At 44.2% G+C, this 17,479-nt stretch overlaps 1 protein-coding gene across 7 annotated transcripts in view; it reads left to right on the top strand.

The window, feature by feature from the left end:
- Positions 1–17,104, top strand: part of LOC100115853 (hemicentin-1) — a 30,702-nt gene extending 13,598 nt beyond the window's left edge. For 2 of the 7 annotated variants that reach the window (XM_031929837.1, XM_008214996.3), the window contains exons 3-8: positions 4,176–4,333; positions 10,706–10,916; positions 12,884–12,940; positions 15,048–15,198; positions 15,850–16,010; positions 16,591–17,104. In XM_031929837.1, the coding sequence (XP_031785697.1) occupies positions 4,176–4,333; positions 10,706–10,916; positions 12,884–12,940; positions 15,048–15,198; positions 15,850–16,010; positions 16,591–16,700 (848 nt within the window). In that variant the 3' untranslated portion in view covers positions 16,701–17,104. Of the gene's footprint in view, positions 1–688; positions 1,097–4,175; positions 4,334–10,705; positions 10,917–12,883; positions 12,941–15,047; positions 15,199–15,849; positions 16,011–16,590 lie in introns of those variants that run through there. The other 5 variants (XM_008214992.3, XM_031929833.1, XM_031929836.1 and 2 more) reach the window with 5 other exon arrangements.
- Positions 17,105–17,479: the final 375 nt, after the last annotated feature.

The raw sequence follows: 17,479 nt of genomic DNA on the forward strand, positions 1-17,479 counted from the left end.
ACGTTGCGATGTCGGAAAAGAATATGATACTCTTTCATCATGTACCGTATACATGGTAGACGAGCTATGCTGAGAGATATTCAAACTCGACGTTCTTTCATTGCCTTATATCTTGATCATCAACATATAAGATAGCGTTAGGGTCTTCGAGTCGTCGATAAGACATTAAAATCACCGCAATTAGAGCAATGAGTTTCACGGTCGTGCAAAAATACAAAATTCCTCCCAATGAAAGCTGCTGCAGATATCACGATGACAATTAGGAGCTGTGAACGCGACAGTTACGTAAAGCGCTCGGCAGCACTGATCTGTCTCGTCACGCAATGAGAAGGAGAATCACTTAAACGGCCGACGTAACACACGCCGAGTTCAGCTGCTCTCCGTTTTCAAAAACCATTTATTTTTCTCCTCGAACGTGAATTGAATCGGACTGCCGACGACGCTGCACTCTTGCCAACAATGACGAGCTCTTTTTGTTTTCGAGTGCGCATGCGAAAATTATATCCGCGGCCGATGCAGCGCGAGCTTGATGGCACGTCGCGACGCGATCGATACGGAATTCGCAAAACGCACGCGGCTGCGCTAATCGGATACGCAAAGCAGGTCTCGAATCAAGGATAGCTAACTACTAAATGTGTCATCGTGAGCGGAATGTCAAGATGCCACTCGTCACTTGGTTCTTTTAGCTGCGCTATACGTATGTGGCAGTTGCAGTGTGCGGACGAGTCAGTGCGCGGGGAGCCGCTGTTGATGGAGTTGTGCAAGGCACTTGTGCTTGTTGTCTGTCGTCGCGGATCGTTTATCAGCTGTTACGGAGATGATGAGAAACTTTGCGAATGTAGCATCGTATACGTATTATTATGTGTATTCATCGGAAAATGGAAAAAAAGTGGGTCGCAAAGTACTGTGGACGGCCGCGCCTCATTGAAGTTTTTATCCGGCATCCTGCGCAGCCGCGGGAAAAGAGAGAAACGGCCTCAAAATATTGATAAGGAGCTCCTTCGCATGACTATATACGGCGGAAAGTTGTATAAGTGCATATTCTATAGTATCAAGTTGAGGGCGGTAAGCTGCAGAGTTCCGGAAATACGCATGAGTATATATCTCCCGACTACTGGATTCCGGCTCTTTTCATAATTTGTCAGGCTCGCCGACGACTACTAAGTAGTTGCTATTTTCGACTCTTGACGCGCCGTATTTTCCATATATTCTGTAGAAAGAGGCCCCCGCGCATCCACACATCGGCCGGACACGTCTCGGCAGATATACTCGTCGAAATTCATTGTATCGATAGGCTGGGCTGCACTGGTGGCACGGCATAACAAATAGCGGCGGCAGTCCATTGAGAGCGAGAATGCCTTCAGCCTTGCGGGCAGCCCGCAGCGGCGCGCGGCGTATCGCGCGCAGATAACGAGGGACGTATACGCGTAGCGAGGGCGCGCTGTACATAATTTGCAAGTCCGTTATCGATCCGCCGCTGGCTGCTCCGTTTACGCCGCCGCGCGAGCGCCAACTTTAGCGGATTATCGGAGTGCCTCTGCAGGAGCGCGGCCGACATATGCTGCAGATTAAATTACCCAGCCCTTTGTTTCTCTATCTTACTTTCGCCGCTAAGTATAGGAGGAGCAGCGCGCGCTCCATTAGCGGCTGCAAAGATTTGCGCAGCCGCGCGTATATTGCATTTTTGCTGCTGCTGCTGCTGCTGCTGCTGCTGCTGCCGCTGCTGCTGCTGCAGTCTCCGCGCGCAAGAAAGTTCGCTTATTGCGCACATGCCGCTCAACTTGCGCGCTCGAGTTCCGAACGCGCGCAATTATTTGCCCAACTCGGCGCATAGTTGCAGGCACGCGAGGCGAGCGAATTACCCAACCTGCACGCGCGCGAATCAACTTGTCCGCCGTAGCCGAGCAACTGCGCGTTGTTGCGGGGCCGTCGGGAAAAAATAACGCATCGTGCGTCCTAAAGGAGCGCGATGGCCTCGCGTTCAGCGCAAGTTTAATTAGCAATTTTCTCCAGCAGAATGGCCCGCCTTATCCCGCGGCGGAGGCGGCCGTTATCTCTGTGGAGGGGCTATAAGCTTTGAGCCCCGAGGAGAAGAGCCTCTGCCGCCGCTGCCGTCGGGGAGAATGAAACGGAAACGCAAGCAAGAGGGAGAGGGAGGGGGAGCTCGAGCTCCGGAAACAATATCCGTGGATTTGGAGGATCTTGATTAATTGCTCGGACAATCAAGGAGGAAAAGCGAGAGTCAATAGTCTCTTGATCAACTTGGCCCCTGCTGCCCGCTCGCCGCCGTGTTCGTGTAAGCTCCTGCACTATACTGACTGTGTACAGTGCGACCCGGCGACAGCTTTTTTCCCGACCCCGCGTGCCTGCAGTCCTCGATCTCTCGGCCTCTCACTGCCGGGCAAACAATGCGGACTTGTGTGTCGCCGCGGGGACGCAGATATACAACGCTCGGAATTGCTCGATCAGACGAGCCCCGTGCGGGGGCCGTACAGAAGCTTTTGATTATTGCGAGACGCTCCCCGCCTCGACTCTTTTTCTCCTTCGCTGAGATCGATGTTTACTGCGAGTTATTATGGTAACTGCTCTCGACTCGCTCGCTCAAGGATCAGGTGAAATTAATATCTGACTTGTATTGCCTTCGATCGCTTTGAGCTTTTTGATGCATCCGAATGAACGTAGTGAAGAAAAAATCCACCTGCGCGCGGCTATCAGAGATGCGCGTGCACCTGAGCGACGTTCAATCGTGCGCCAGGTGACGTTTATTGCTTTTGGTATGTGTTTACCGTTCATGATTTTTTCTTCCGCTTGAATCTTGAATCTTTTGACCCGACTTTTGCTCGAATATTGGCATCGTCATGGATCAATTTTAAACAATTCATAACAAAACTATTCTTCCGACGACAATTGAAGAGCGCTGTAAATTGAAATGCCGTTTCAATAACGGTCATTATTGAAAAATATTTCAAAAGAAACGCCTATATTTTTCTCCCTTCCTAACTTGGCTCAAGAGTGGATATTACTTTTTGGACGAATCCAGAATTTGTATCTGCACAAACGTAAAGCGTTGATTTCACGAGCATGCAAAAAGCTGCGCCCGCAGTAAAGATAATTTCAGCTTATATTTGGGCTTTGAATATTAACTTGACGAAAATAAAAAAATTTAACATGTTCACAAAACAGCGCTCTACAATATATGATTATTATAGTGCGCATACGAATGTATTCGAAAAATAAATATGAAAGGTACACAATTTTAGAATTTTCCTTATTGGTGTCAAATTTACAATTACAATGATTTTATCGATTTTCTCGTTATTATAATAGACTGTTTCACTCAGCTCTGTAAAATAATAGGAGTTTTACAGCGTCCTACAGAGTTTGCATATAGAAATTACTTTTGGCACTTTTGAAATCAACGATTTACTTGCTTATTCCAAAGTATGTTCAATAGGCGAATAGATCACAAATCGTCGCTCTCTACGAAGACTGGCACAGTTCAAATTTCCTAACGAAAACTGGCACAACTCGCGACTTTATATTACTTAAAATGTGAGTATTTCACGTTTTTATTAAATTATTGGGTTGGTTAAGTTCACGAAAACCTTGGACAAAGACAGACAAACCTCAAAGTTTTAAAAAGTTTCGGAAATTTCTAAAAAATTGTAAATTGTGAATATTCAAAAATGTTCATCAGGGACAGTTCGTAAAAATCGGGAAATATTTATAGTAATTGGTTGTTTAAACTTTGAGTTGTGCTAGTCTTCGTAGGAAGCGACGAAATATACACGAAATAACAGACTTGCATAGTAGCTGTAGACACGTGCAGATTTTACAAAAACTGGTGGAAGCAAAAAAAACAATTCTGCTTTCATTAGTCAGTGCCGGAAGCTGATTCATTGATTCGGACAGACTTTGCAGAGTCATCATACTTTGCCCATAACAAAGTATACCTATTGATAGACTGCAGTGCATGAGTCCCACCTGTCTCGTTACTTTTTTAATCACAGCCTACGTCTCTCGCCGAAGGCATACTATTACGCAATGACGTACAGTGTTGCTAATGGATGTTAGCAAAATAATTAACGTCCGAAATGTGATGTGATATATATAAATAATCACATGCAGTTTTACAACGAAAATTGTATAATACATTGTATCATTTTGGCTTTCAGGAGGATCCAGCCTCGCGAGCGTAGTTGCGGGCAGTAACAAGCCGACAAGGTCGTGGGACAAGCCCTACTTTGATGACGTATCACCTCGCAATGTCACAGCTGTCGTTGGGCAAACTGCTGAGTTAAGCTGCCACGTTAAGCATCCCGGCGATCGCACGGTAATGCCGTAATGGCCTCTATCATTTTATCGTATTACCTCATATCAGAATACGCATAGCTGCATACCTATATAGCTATTGGAGGGACGAGCGACCGTTTCGTTTTCTTTCTCTCTCTCTCTCTCTCTCTCTTTCTCTCTCTCTCTCTCTCTCTCTCTCTCTCTCTCTCTCTCTCTATCTCTCTCTCGATAATTATGGGCCGCCGTCGCTTGTAGGTATAATTGCTTACGTCGTAAGTAGAAAATTCACGCTCCGGCAAGACTGCAGCGATGATCGCCTAATATAAAGGCAATTCTATACACGAGAATTCGGGCACTAGAAGTATTGTAATTTTGGAAGCATACTCCTAGGACCAATCACTGGATGAAATCTAAAGAAAAAATAAATTGCAAATCGAGTTGTTATGACTTTTTTCATTACATTTTATATGCCTCAATACGAATCAAAAGTTCTCGTAGAATCGCTCATACGCGTACACGCATGCACTTGAATTTTTCGTTAACCGATCATGTCCGTCAAACAGTCAATTTATCTCTATTGAACGATAAAATGCAGCGTGACCATTCGACTGTGAATAAAAAAACCGCTGCAGCGACATTGTCCGCGACGAATGAACGCAATGATGGAGAATCATCAAATTCGCGCTGCTGATAAATTGCCGGCGCATCTAAATCACGCGGAAAATAGCCCGGGACTGATATTGGTCCTTGTGCGCGCGGTCGTCGTTATACTACAGCGCACGAGTTGTCGCGGCTTCGAGAATTGATTTAACGCTGGATTAGGAGCGTAATGCATATATAAGTGCATTATGTTGGGACGGCATTTAAACTTGCTTTAATTAAACTGGAGATTTATCGAGAGTAAGACGTGCACGCGCGCACGTTCCTTTTCCGTTCATTAGCATCGCGCGTACATATGATATACGAGATATCCATTTTGAATCGAATCACGGCTGCAGTAGCCAAGTTTTCAGCGCGATTTATCGAGGATCGCGATTGAATATCGCTCGAATATAATTAATACGATATAATAATTCAAACGAACATTATTAACTATAGTCTGTGTGCACTGCAGGTATATATACGTTGATATTTCCTACCGATTAGCGCGAATTAATACGAAACAGTATATAATATGCAGAGTGATCATGATGAGAGCAGGTGAATAGCGCGAAAAGTGCAGATCCAGAGCGAGTATACATTGATACATAAGATATTCAGAAGCGGGCTATGTAGTCAGTCTCGGCGGATATATATTATATACACACACGCGCGCACACACAGGCGGTATACAGTGCTGCGCGATCGTCAGCCCCGCTGAATATTCCTAAGAGAGGGAGCCGGCAGGTATTACGTGGAGGAGCTGCTTGGCTCACCGGGTCTTTAATCCGAAATCCGGCAAAGCGCGCTCGGAGCACGATCGTCGCAGCGCCAGCCGTGAGAGCTTAGACGCGCTTAGAGCTTCGAAATTCTCCGAGGACGAACATCCTGCCTCTTCGCGCCAGCTAAAGCCTGTATACTCGCCGGACGCGGGGACTGCGGAAAACGCGAGTTATTAACCGACTTTTTCCGGCGAGAGAGAGAGAGAGAGAGAGAGAGAGAGAGAGAGAGAGAGAGAGAGAGAGCCGAATTCGTCGGATGCCTGCCGCAGCGCGCGGCAATAAACGCGATCGAGACTTCTTTCGGCGAGATGCTGGAATGCTTTATTAAAGAGGCTTGAAAGAGTGTGTATCTCGACGTATAGCGGCGTTTCAAGGATGATTTTTTCTCTCGTGCCCGGCCGGGGAACGCGCCTAATTGCAGCATATCGACGATTACATTCCTGCGATTCTTGTGCCTCGTGCGCGAGTGTATTTGCGCGGAAGGCCGGAATGCGCTCCCTTGGACGCGAGACATAAATATGGGAGAGTATTTCTTTTCTCTGATAGAAAATGTGGCCGATGTCGGCGCTTAGCCGGCGCACAGGCAAGTCGAGCCTGTAACGTTGATAAGTTAGATCCGCGTGCGCCGCGACGGCCGGAATGTACATTTATTGCGTGTCGGATGAATCGACTTCGAGGATTCTCGGATGTTTTGGTCAGTGTGGTGTTGCAGTAGTTGAATTCGACCACGAGATGAATTTGAAACAGTTAGCTTCGAACGAGTATAATATCTTGCCCATGGCCCTGATAGAAAATTAAGGCTATATTGTCCAGGATTCTGTACAGGAACAGAAGCTTCCCACAAATCATGCGGGAGTGGCGCTACGGTTAGTGCTCAAAATTCTGGCGAAGATACTCGCTCTGTGCATCGAGCTATTTTACGCGTATTCTACATAAATTGGTGGCCGCCTTCGGAACTAAATGGTCGCAAAAATGTGTAGCTTGTATGGGAAAATGACAAGAAATATTTCTTATGAAATCCCTATGTGTTTAAAATGCTTGTAAAATTTTGTATTCATGAAGGGCACTGATATTTTTCTTTCAAAAAAGTTTGCGCCGTTTTAAAGCAATACCAATTTCTCACCAAATTATTTTGTATAACTCTCCATATAAGCCAATATATTTTAGCAAACCAACAGTTCTGCCGCCAAAAGTGGCGTTGATAGTAAAGTGTACAGAGAGCGAATAGAGAGAGAGAGAGAGAGAGAGAGTATTGATTTGTTTAAAACTCGATAACTACATTTATTCATCGTTATAGGTGGAATGAAGTGTAGAATGAAGTGCGCATATCACATAATATGTGTAGATATTATAGAGTAGGGCTGTATTAAATAAAATAAACGGATGGAATCGATGATTAATAAGCAGAAATCATGAATGAATGTAGTCATCGGAAATCAATATGTGTGTGCATCTCCTAACCTCCTAATCTGAAATTATCCTTGTTGAAAATATCAGGAATATGCGTTGAGTGTATGATAATATAAAATACTTTATTGGTTAACAATTATTAAAATATGTGTACAAGAGTAGGTGTGAATATCAATGATGACTGTATGACTGCTGCTTGACTGTATTATACTGTAGGTATAGGTATAGATGCTGTAGAAAACTATAGCCTGTGTGTCCTTCCCTTGATGTGCGCTTGGCTGCTGTGCTGCCCGGACTGCGGGGCAGAAGCGCTGCTGCTTCAACTAGACTGACGCTGGCGTGTGTGACATAAATCCCAGGTAGTAGACCTTTCGGTTTGGGCCTCTCTGTACTGTATCTCTGTATATCTGTGTTTTTTTTTTTGTGCGTACACATTACTGGCGAATTCCAACAATCCTCTCTTTACCTTTGCCAGAAGTGGGCCAGAATTGCCCACTATCTGTCGCCAGAAGTTTCTGGGCACTGATAAGTGATGCGGCCAGAAAATCTGGTGAATTTTATACCAGGGGACAGCTTGCGCATAAAATGCGCATTTCGAGGCCCGCACCGAAGGAATATTGTGAAACAAGTTAATTTTCGACGATAAATGTCGATGCGATCTGGATGAGACGATATTATTAATGACCGTAACAGTGATACTACAATATGATACTATAATATCCCGACGGCTGCTAATACAAGGGATTATAAATTGACGCTGATGAAACAAGAATGCAACAGTAGAGCTTTATTGGACCAGAAAGAACTTTCAGTACGAAGTGAAAGAAATAATGCGCCCTCCATGATACGTGTATAAATAGAGAATGAAAGCCCGAGAAGAGGACGCGTTGCCCCGATCACGTATCATATACATCACACGTGCGCGCTGCCTGATTTATGAGGTGACGCCGCACTAAATCACGCGGTTCACCAGTTGATTAATCAACCGGTCTTCCGATTCATCAGTCGATTTATCACCCGTCCCGTAATTTCTGTACCGCAGGCATATAAGTCGAAACACCAGAAGAATCACGCGCATTATGAAGAAGCGCGCACAAAAAAGCATCAGGTGCGCAGCCTCGGCGAGGCCGGGAAAGAGTGAGCGCGCAGGAATCGCGGGGCTGTGTACCAGGGCTGTTTGTACTGCGGAAATCCTTGGACTGGCTTGGCGCTACATATCACCAGCTTATCCCATATCTTACCTCCCTTTTCTCGCGCTGAGAGCTGCGCTGCGCTCGTATAGCGCCGGTACTAACAGCGCAAAAAAGCCAATAGCATTCTGAACAGCGAGAGAGATACAAAGCAGCAGCAGCTACCGGCGATATATCTGCCTAGCGCGCGCGTGGAAAAAAGTATGCACACTGCAGCTGGAATTTATTTCATATTGGAAAAGTGCATTACAAATTTACATCGGAGATGGCTCTGCAGGAGCGCGAGTAACGTAGCAGCAGCGAGCCAGTATAGAAATTACTTCAATCTCGTCTCGGCGGCAACAATGGCCTCAACTCGTTTTTTTCCCTTTTTTGTCCGCGCCAGCGGAGTAACGTCGAGAAAAGAGAGCTGAACGAGCGAAAGCTCGAGAAAAAGAGGGAAAAAAGTCGCCGCGCGGGTTCGAGCCGGGGAGTGAAGGGAATAAAAGGACGAGCGCTGCACTTTCTCTCTGTGTATGATGGTCGAAAAAAATGTTTAAAATTTTTTGCGGCTCCTCGCGCGAAACAATGTTTTGCCAGCTGGCCTGGCTCTCCCCTCGCGGCGAAGTTGGAGCGAGTGTATAGTTTCGAGCGCGGGGAATTGTCTGCAGCGGGCGCGCGACTAATTTGTCACTTGCGCGCGTCCGCAAGTGGTTTGGCACTGTCTATGCGCTTACGCGGGACGTAAGCTCCGCTGTCGATCTTCGATCGGCCGAGCCGGGCAACAATGCCGATAAAAAGTTTAAGCCACTTGGCCGGTACTTACTTTACGTAAATAGCCCACAATGAAAAGGAAAAGGAGCTTTTTCCCCAAAAGACAGATTTACGAGCGCGGCCGCAATTTATCACCGGCAATTCAGAGCTTTCTCTCTCGCGCGCGCCGCGCTTTATACCGCGCGTGTGTACCTATATGCGCTATACAGAAGAGAGGGAGGCAGTCCGGGAGTCGAGACACGACGCGATGTATGTAGCGCGTTTTTTCTCCTCGTTCGCTCACTTTGCTGCCCCTCGCGCTGTTATGTGTGTGCGAGTCTTCCCGTTGAATCAAACGGAGAGAGACTGGACGCGCCAAAGCCAACTTAACCGAAGCTATTCACGACGTTATTTTTTTTTATTTATTTATTTATTTATTTTTTTAATTAGAGCGCTCCTCTGTTTTCTAATCGACAAGTGTCGCTGTACATGACTGGTACATCAAAAGAACATTCTAATAAATAGCTGGTAGCTAAAATGAAATCGAGATAACCGTGGATTTCATATCTTGCTCAAATGCCTTTTCCCGTGAAAATGTCGCGGAAGTTGCTGAAAAGTTGACCTAAAGCTGGGATATACACCCAAGAAAAATAAGTCCGTGAGTACGGTTTTCAGGTTGTGTGCCCGACGTAACGGCGCAAGTTTTTCATGTCCCTGGGACTTGGTTTTGCTGATTTACGACAAAAATGGTTGTTTCGAAGGACAACAAATGATCGATCCAATCAAGCAGGAAATACTCGGAATAAAAACCAACAGTGCAGGGCTTATGTTTATTGGAATCGTTTTAAAAATTCATTCGAGTAACATTGCGTGTTATAGTTGGAATTGATTTGTATACCTATCGCGCCCTATCTCGTTTGCTCCGATCTTATAATATGTATGCGAGTTTGAAGATTGAAACAGTGGACTCCTGCCGTTTTGGCTGTCAGCCACAGAATTAATACTCGGCAACGTATCGAAAATCATTCAACGTATAATAAAACTGCGCGTCAGTCTAATTTACCTCACGTCGAAAAACCGTTTGAAAAATCCAACAAGAGTTGGGAATTTTTCCAATAACGAAGTTCACGTCAGCTTATTGGTATACGTATTGCCGACGCGCGGCTTAGAAAAAAATAATATACGGCTTACAGCTTTACGTACATTATTATACAAGCCGGTGTATGATAGCGACGGGGCGAAATAGAGCGACGACAGCAAGAAGTCATGTCGGCTCGGAATAATGCACAAACAGCAGAAGATATAGCGGCGCACAAAAAGCCGAGGATCGATAGTCAGCCCCAGCGCGCACTGGAGCATCGCTAATTTTGATTGATATCCTTCTCCGTTTCTGGAGCGTACGCGCGCGGTATTATTAAAAAAAAAGGAACATGTCAAAGCGAAAATGACGTTCGCGACGTGTCACCGAAATTCATTTATATGCGGCGATTGATTGAAAATCGGAGTTCTCGTCGAGAGAAGGAAAATGAAAGGCGAAACTCGCAGGTATGATGGAATTGAATACGTCATCCAGCCAGCTCTGGTATTTGTAGGAAAGAAACAAAAGATATAAGCTGCCGTCGTATTAAACCTCATGCGGCGAATATTGGAATGTTGCAGATCTCGTGGATGCGGAAGCGCGACCTACACATACTCACCTCTTCGGTCTACACGTACACCGGAGACGCGAGATTTTCCGTCTCGCACCCGGAAACCTCGGACGAGTGGAAGCTCAAAATTGCATACGTCCAGCCGCGCGACGCTGGGATTTACGAATGTCAAATTAACACGGAGCCGAAATTAAATCTCGCGTTCATGCTGCGAGTGGAAGGTAAAATTGCTGAAAAAGTTTCACTCCTATCTGTCTACTATCTATCTATCTACATGTCGTGCGTGTGCGCACGCATTTTTCTGATCCATCTTGATATACTTATGATACACATTCCTTTAACACCTGTACCACGAGATTTTTTCACAGGCTTGATGTCACACACGTTATTATCACACCATTAGACTGTACTGCAGTACACACTATACCAATTACCACCCGTCATCTCTTCACGTTTAAAGTCTGCATGCTGCATCCGTTTCCCCGTGTATTGCGCTTGTCGTGATAAATTTCGTCGCCTATTACAGTACCGCTGAATTTTCCAGGGAAATTCAGTGAGCGAAAAATTTATCACATACAAGATGTGCGAATGATGAGAGCAAATGACATTGATATTTGATAATTTATATTTTTTGCGTGCAGGAGAGAGCGGGGTACAACTGCACACTTTCGCACTATTGATTTTTCAATGCAATACATGTACCTAGGTGAATTTAGATTAAACATGTGTGTGTGTCTATATATATATATATATATATATATATATATATATATATTTGAACACCCGGATATGGCCGTCGAAAAGTTATTTTAGCAATTTGCAAACGCCAGTTACTCGACCTGAAATTCGCATGTCATATAGCATCTTTCCCAATAACAGCGGCTGAAATAATACTGAGCTAATAAATTTTACACTCGAAAGTATCCTCGTTTTTAATGAGTTTTTTAAAGGTCTTAATGTTTTTTAATTGTTCGAGGCCGACGAGTTCTCGAAATTAATTTGATCGCGTGCGGGAATGTATAATTACTATTAAATTACTGTGTATACGCCGTAATGTAAGTTGTTCTAAATAGAAGAGACCTCAAAAGGTACACCACTCGTCTAATTTACATCAATGGGACTGCATAATTTGAGTTGCTCGTACACGTTCCTTTCATAAAACATACATTTTGCCAGAGTTTCGCTAGAGTTTTATTAAAAGACATTCAAAGTGTGCAGTTCTAGCTCAGTGCAATTTTGCCTCACTCTCCCCCATATCGTCAGTCCGTATTCAAATAAGAGTAGCACATAATCGATTAAGATTTTCATGATGCAACTCAGATGTTAAAGACAAACAAGTATTACTAAAGCCAAATTGATAAAGATGCATAATATTCTTGGAATTGCCGAATAATTAAATAAAATTTTCATATTGGTTCAAGTTTAAAATTAAAAAAGTTGGACTATTCCGATTTAAATTTTCAAATAATAAGAAATTTGTTCTCATGGAGAGAGTCTAAATCGAGCTGGTCATTGGAAAATCTGAATTGTGCAAGTCTTTGTATGTGGACACCAGCGATATATTACGTGCATCGAAAGCAAAGATATTACAGACACATTGATCTTTTATAAGAGTGCACGCAATTACCATAGCTCGTAGAACGTTGTTGAATAACTTTGCCAACCGTTATCGCGCGATTCGATTGAAAATAAAAATTTGCATCAAGATCGCGTTTTTCTGTGTCTACGCAAGCACCGCTACAGCGACGTATAGCATAATTAAAATCGTTAATCTCGCAGAAAAACAATATATATATATATATATATATATATATATATATATATATTTCAATGTCGGAGATAGTCAGCGCCACATAATGATTATTCTTCGCGCTCGTTAGGCTCGGCTGCTATCGCGAAACAGCGTCAGATAAAAAAAGCGGGTGCATCATCAGAATGTCTGATTAATCAAATTAGACCTGTATGCGGAGCCCATTCGTATAGCTACATCGCGCAAGCATTATGCATTATACATCTGCAGTAGCCGTGAAGCGAGTTGTCGCGCGAAAAGCAAACAAAGCCAGTTTCAAAAGTTATTTGTCCGCGCGCGTCTTTTCTATATATGTGTGTGTGCGTGTGTGTGTGTGTGTCGGGTGCGAACAGCCGCACGTAATTAATTTGAGAACATTTTTCTGTCCTCCCATTCCAGAAAGTGCCCCTGTCCCCGCTACCACACCAAACGCCATTCACCGGACGTTCAACTCAGGTTAGAATCGTGCAACTGCAACTTCCTCCCGTACTTTACTTCATATTTCTCCTTTTTCCTCCGGTGTATACGTAACGTACAGCATTGTATACGGCACATCTAAACACGAGTCGTTCTGCGAGAAGTCGGACACTTTGCGGTCGAAGAATCGAGCTCTAGCAGTTTTGAGGGCACACTTGCCAGACTCTTCGAAAACGGAAAAGAATGCCTGAAAAGCCAGAGTTTTCACTTTTTTATCGGCTTTTCGCTTTTTCGACGAATTTCACCCTATTTTAAATTGCTCGCAACTTTTGACAGTTAAGACAATTTTTTTTTTTCAAACCCAAAATCTCAGGCTCAGGTGCCTATTAATGCCGGAAAGAAAATTCTCGCTCGGCGCAACGAAGGCTATTTCGTCAATCAGCAATTGGCCCGTAACTTTTTGTTGACATATGGTTTAGAGGCGCTACCCATGTTTTTTGCATATTGCAAGAGCTCGATTGTTCGACCGCAAAGTGTCCGTCCGACTTCTCGTAGAATGACTCATGTGCACGTAGACATACTGAGAGCATATCGCGGCATGCAATCGTAGAGTTGTCAGTCACGCAAAGAGGCTGCATCGATGTCCATCGCGTGCGTGTGCTGATTATTTTTGCGTAGCAGCTCCACCTGCGCCCGCGGCCCAAGAGCTATTCATCAGTGCGCTTCGTTATAGCTCGTTAATCTCGGCGTATGTGCGCGCATATGTGCAAATCCAGAAAAAAGCGGACACTTCAGGGGGTCTGAGTGAACAAATTCAAAATTTGAGGGCACACCTACCAGACCAACATTTTTGGGTTCCTTAGGCCTCCCAGAACTCGACAAACCTCGGGTTCCCAAGATTAAGAAATACCTATTTTTTGCGGGGCAGTTGAAATTCTGTTATGAGAATTTAACACGGGGAAAATGCCACTTTTTGTCTGGAGGCGCAATCCAAAAATGTGTTTTAATAGAATCAAAGTATTAAAAAAAAAGAATTAATTTGAGGGGGGTTAAAAATGGTTGTCTAGGCTTGAAAATGGCAAAAAATCACCAATTTTTCTTATTTTTAAAATATTTATAACTTTTGATCCCAGCGGTCAATTTCGACCATCCGGGGCTCAAATTGTAGCTCTTTTCTTCCGCTTTCGGTTTAGATTGATTTTAGATTAAAGCGGCCAAAAACGGCCATAATTGATAGGCATATGTATATATATATATATATATATATATATATATATATATATATATATATATATATATATATAGCTGATCAAAAAATTAAAGATCAAATCTAAATTTTTACAACGAGAGCTTTAATGTGAGCCCTAAGTGATTGAAATTAGCCGCTCGGATCAAAATAGTTATATAAATTTTAAAAAAAGAGAAAAATTGCTGGTTTTCATGAAAAATCTTATTACTCTTTGTGATTTTTTACTATTTTCAAGCCTAGACAAGTTTTGACCTAAGCAATCATTTATATATAATATATAACCCACCAGCACTTGAATTAAAGCTCTCTCTGGATACCTTGATCCTATAGTAGAGCACATTTTTGGATTACGCTCCAAGCAAGCGATCGGCGATGCACGCGCGCATTTTGTCGCATTGAAAGGTTCAAAGAACCGAAAAAAATTAGTCTGGTAGGTGTTCCCTCAATTTGAAATTCTCAACTTCCAGCACCCGAGTTGTGTACTGTCGGTCGTGGATTCGCACATATCTATAAATACCGCTAGAGCTGATGTGTATGTCAGATCCAGCCATAAGCTTTTTTCTAATACTTATCGAGGCGAAGAGCGAGCTCGGCTTATGTGGCTTTGTTGAGAATTTCCGCTGAAATAAGCTCTCGTCGCCGGGCATGAAATGTATCTTCAGTTTATAATCCATTAATACAGCAACGATTCATCCCGCTCGCTCTCCCCTGTATACGCACCCACATTCGTCTCGAATCCTGTATATGCCTATAGCACCGCTGTGCGCTTCTCCTCTCTCGCATCGAGTCTGCATGACAGCTTGCAAAAGTAACTCACCTCGTCGTGCATACCAGCGAGCCTCGCGTCCTACATTCTGTGCAATGAGAAAAACGCTCGTTTGCTTGGCTGTGTTGCAGCGGCCCAGGCGAGGATCAAGGAGCCGGAGGACATCTACGTGAAGAAGGGCAGCACGATAAGCCTGACCTGTACGGTCAACGTACAGAGCACACCGCCGAGCAGTGTATCCTGGCATCACGGCAACTCCGTCGTGGATTTCGACAGTCCCAGGTACTGATGCTTTACTCTTGTGAACAAACATCCAGCTCCGTTATCGCGGGAATGTTTTTTTCGCAACGATTTTTACACTTTTCCATTCATATTTCTACGAAAAATTCAACCGATTTTCCGTGAATAAAAGTCTTGTTTACATTGCTCGCATATTGCACGAGTGTACGGAATATTTTGTTTTTGTAAACATTTCCAGAACGGACGGATAAGTTTTGATTTTTTTTTCTCAGAAAAAACTCTCCGTGTAATTTTGTATTTTTTCACACGTGCATTAATGCTTTTCTCGCGTCGAGTGTCTCTGTAAGTGTGACTCGTTTGTCGCATCGTAATTACGAGAAGAGGCCAAGGCTCGCGAAAAGCGCATTTCAATGGGACTTTGAAACGACAGTTTAAGTGGATAAATGTTTAAAAAATCATAAGAAATCCTGTCATCTATTCTCGGCCTCTATCGAGTCGAGTATTTAAAAAAAGACGCTCGGAAGCTCTGCGTATACACGTTCTGCATAATTATATAGCGCTGCGCCCAGCCATAAGGCAACTTGATAGCCCGACAAATAGTTTAGCGTGCATAACGTCGTACGCATAATGCGCGCAGTGTAGGCAGGGGGACGAACCGAGCTTTGTATTATGGAAGGATGTTTGGTAATTCAGCATTCATCGCAGGGGCGGAGTCTCCTTGGAGACGGAAAAGACGGAGAGCGGGACGACGAGCAAGCTCCTGGTGACGCAGGCTCGCATCAGTGACAGTGGAAATTACACTTGCATACCCAGCAACGCTAATCCCGCCAGCGTCACGGTCCACGTCCTCAATGGTATAAGCACCCTTCAGCTATCTCTCTATCCCCCCCCTCTCTCTCTCTCTCTCTCTCTCTCTCTCTCTCTCTCTCTCTCTCTATCCGGCCTGGCAATCGCTCCTTTTCTTCGTCGCCAGCAAGAGTCAAGCACTGCCCCCCGTGTCTCATCTTTCGCGCGCGCTCGCATAATTCTCTGCGGCAGCTCGGCTCTGCTCGCGCGCCTGCTGCTAATGCCGTCTAGTCTGCCTTTTTCAAATTACGAGAAACATACACCCAGACTGCAGCCTTTGATGCCGCCGCTGCAGTGGCTCATATTATATCGATGTTTACGATTTATATTTTTCCATAAAAATCCACGCGCAAATATTGTACTTTCAATTCTTTTTTTAATCACACTGCACACTATAGTATAACAGAATATAGTCGAGTTTAAAAATGTTCACAAGAGCATAATTAATACCTCGTAAAATAAATCCACAGCCAATATCCAGCCTGCAGCCACTGTCCAATCAGAAAAATGTTCCCGATCATGCTCGTGTGCATTGCGCACCTGCGCTCATTATACAATACAGGCGTATTAACGTGTATGTTGTCACAGGCGAACATCCAGCGGCGATGCAGCACGCCGGCACGGGCTACAGCGGCGGGACAGCTCCGAAGCTGCTGCTCGCGATACTGACGCTACTGCTCGGCAACCTGGTCAGGTGAGCTAGCACGTAATTCCAGCGCGTCGTGCGGTTCTAGCATACACTATGCACACCGCTGCGCAGGAGCCAAACTGTGCACGATGTGATAGCGGACAGAGATCCGCGGCCGATGATGCGCGACACGCGTGACGGAGGCCGAGCATGGGGCCGAATAAGGGGCTACACTTAAGGAGTACTTAATCAAACGTTGCATGAAAGAGAGCAAATCAAAGCGCGACGGGGAGGAGAGATCGTCTCTCAGTTGTTTGAAAGTTGAAAGTGAAAATTTACCGAGCTGACTGCACTCGTGCAGGACTTGTGTGTACATTCGAGATTACGGGCGATGTAATTTTAATCGCGTGTGTGTGTGTGTGTGTGTGCGTGTGTGTGTGTGTGTGTGTGTGTATATATATATATATATATATATATATATATATATATATATATATATATATATATATATATATAAGGTATCTACATTACTCCAGAATGATGCGATTATTATAATATAACGATATAACATACCGACGACGATGCAAGGCTGTCAGTTGTGTACCGATGTATACGTTTTTCTTTTTACCATTCGTTTTCTTCCTTCGTGTAAATACGTAGAGGTATATATCATTATGGAATATGTATAGGGTGTGCAAAAGCTGGACGATTGTACAGTAATTTCAAGAGTATCGAAATTAGCCTGACCGCTGCATCGCGGGCCGTTTGACGGCAGCGGGAAAAGGACCTTGTACAAATAATATTCAGAGTGTCAAACGTTCGCGTTCGAATTGCAAATGATTTTTCTTA

Source organism: Nasonia vitripennis, chromosome 4 (genome assembly GCF_009193385.2).
Source record: "Nasonia vitripennis strain AsymCx chromosome 4, Nvit_psr_1.1, whole genome shotgun sequence".
NCBI classification, from domain to species: domain Eukaryota; kingdom Metazoa; phylum Arthropoda; class Insecta; order Hymenoptera; family Pteromalidae; genus Nasonia; species Nasonia vitripennis.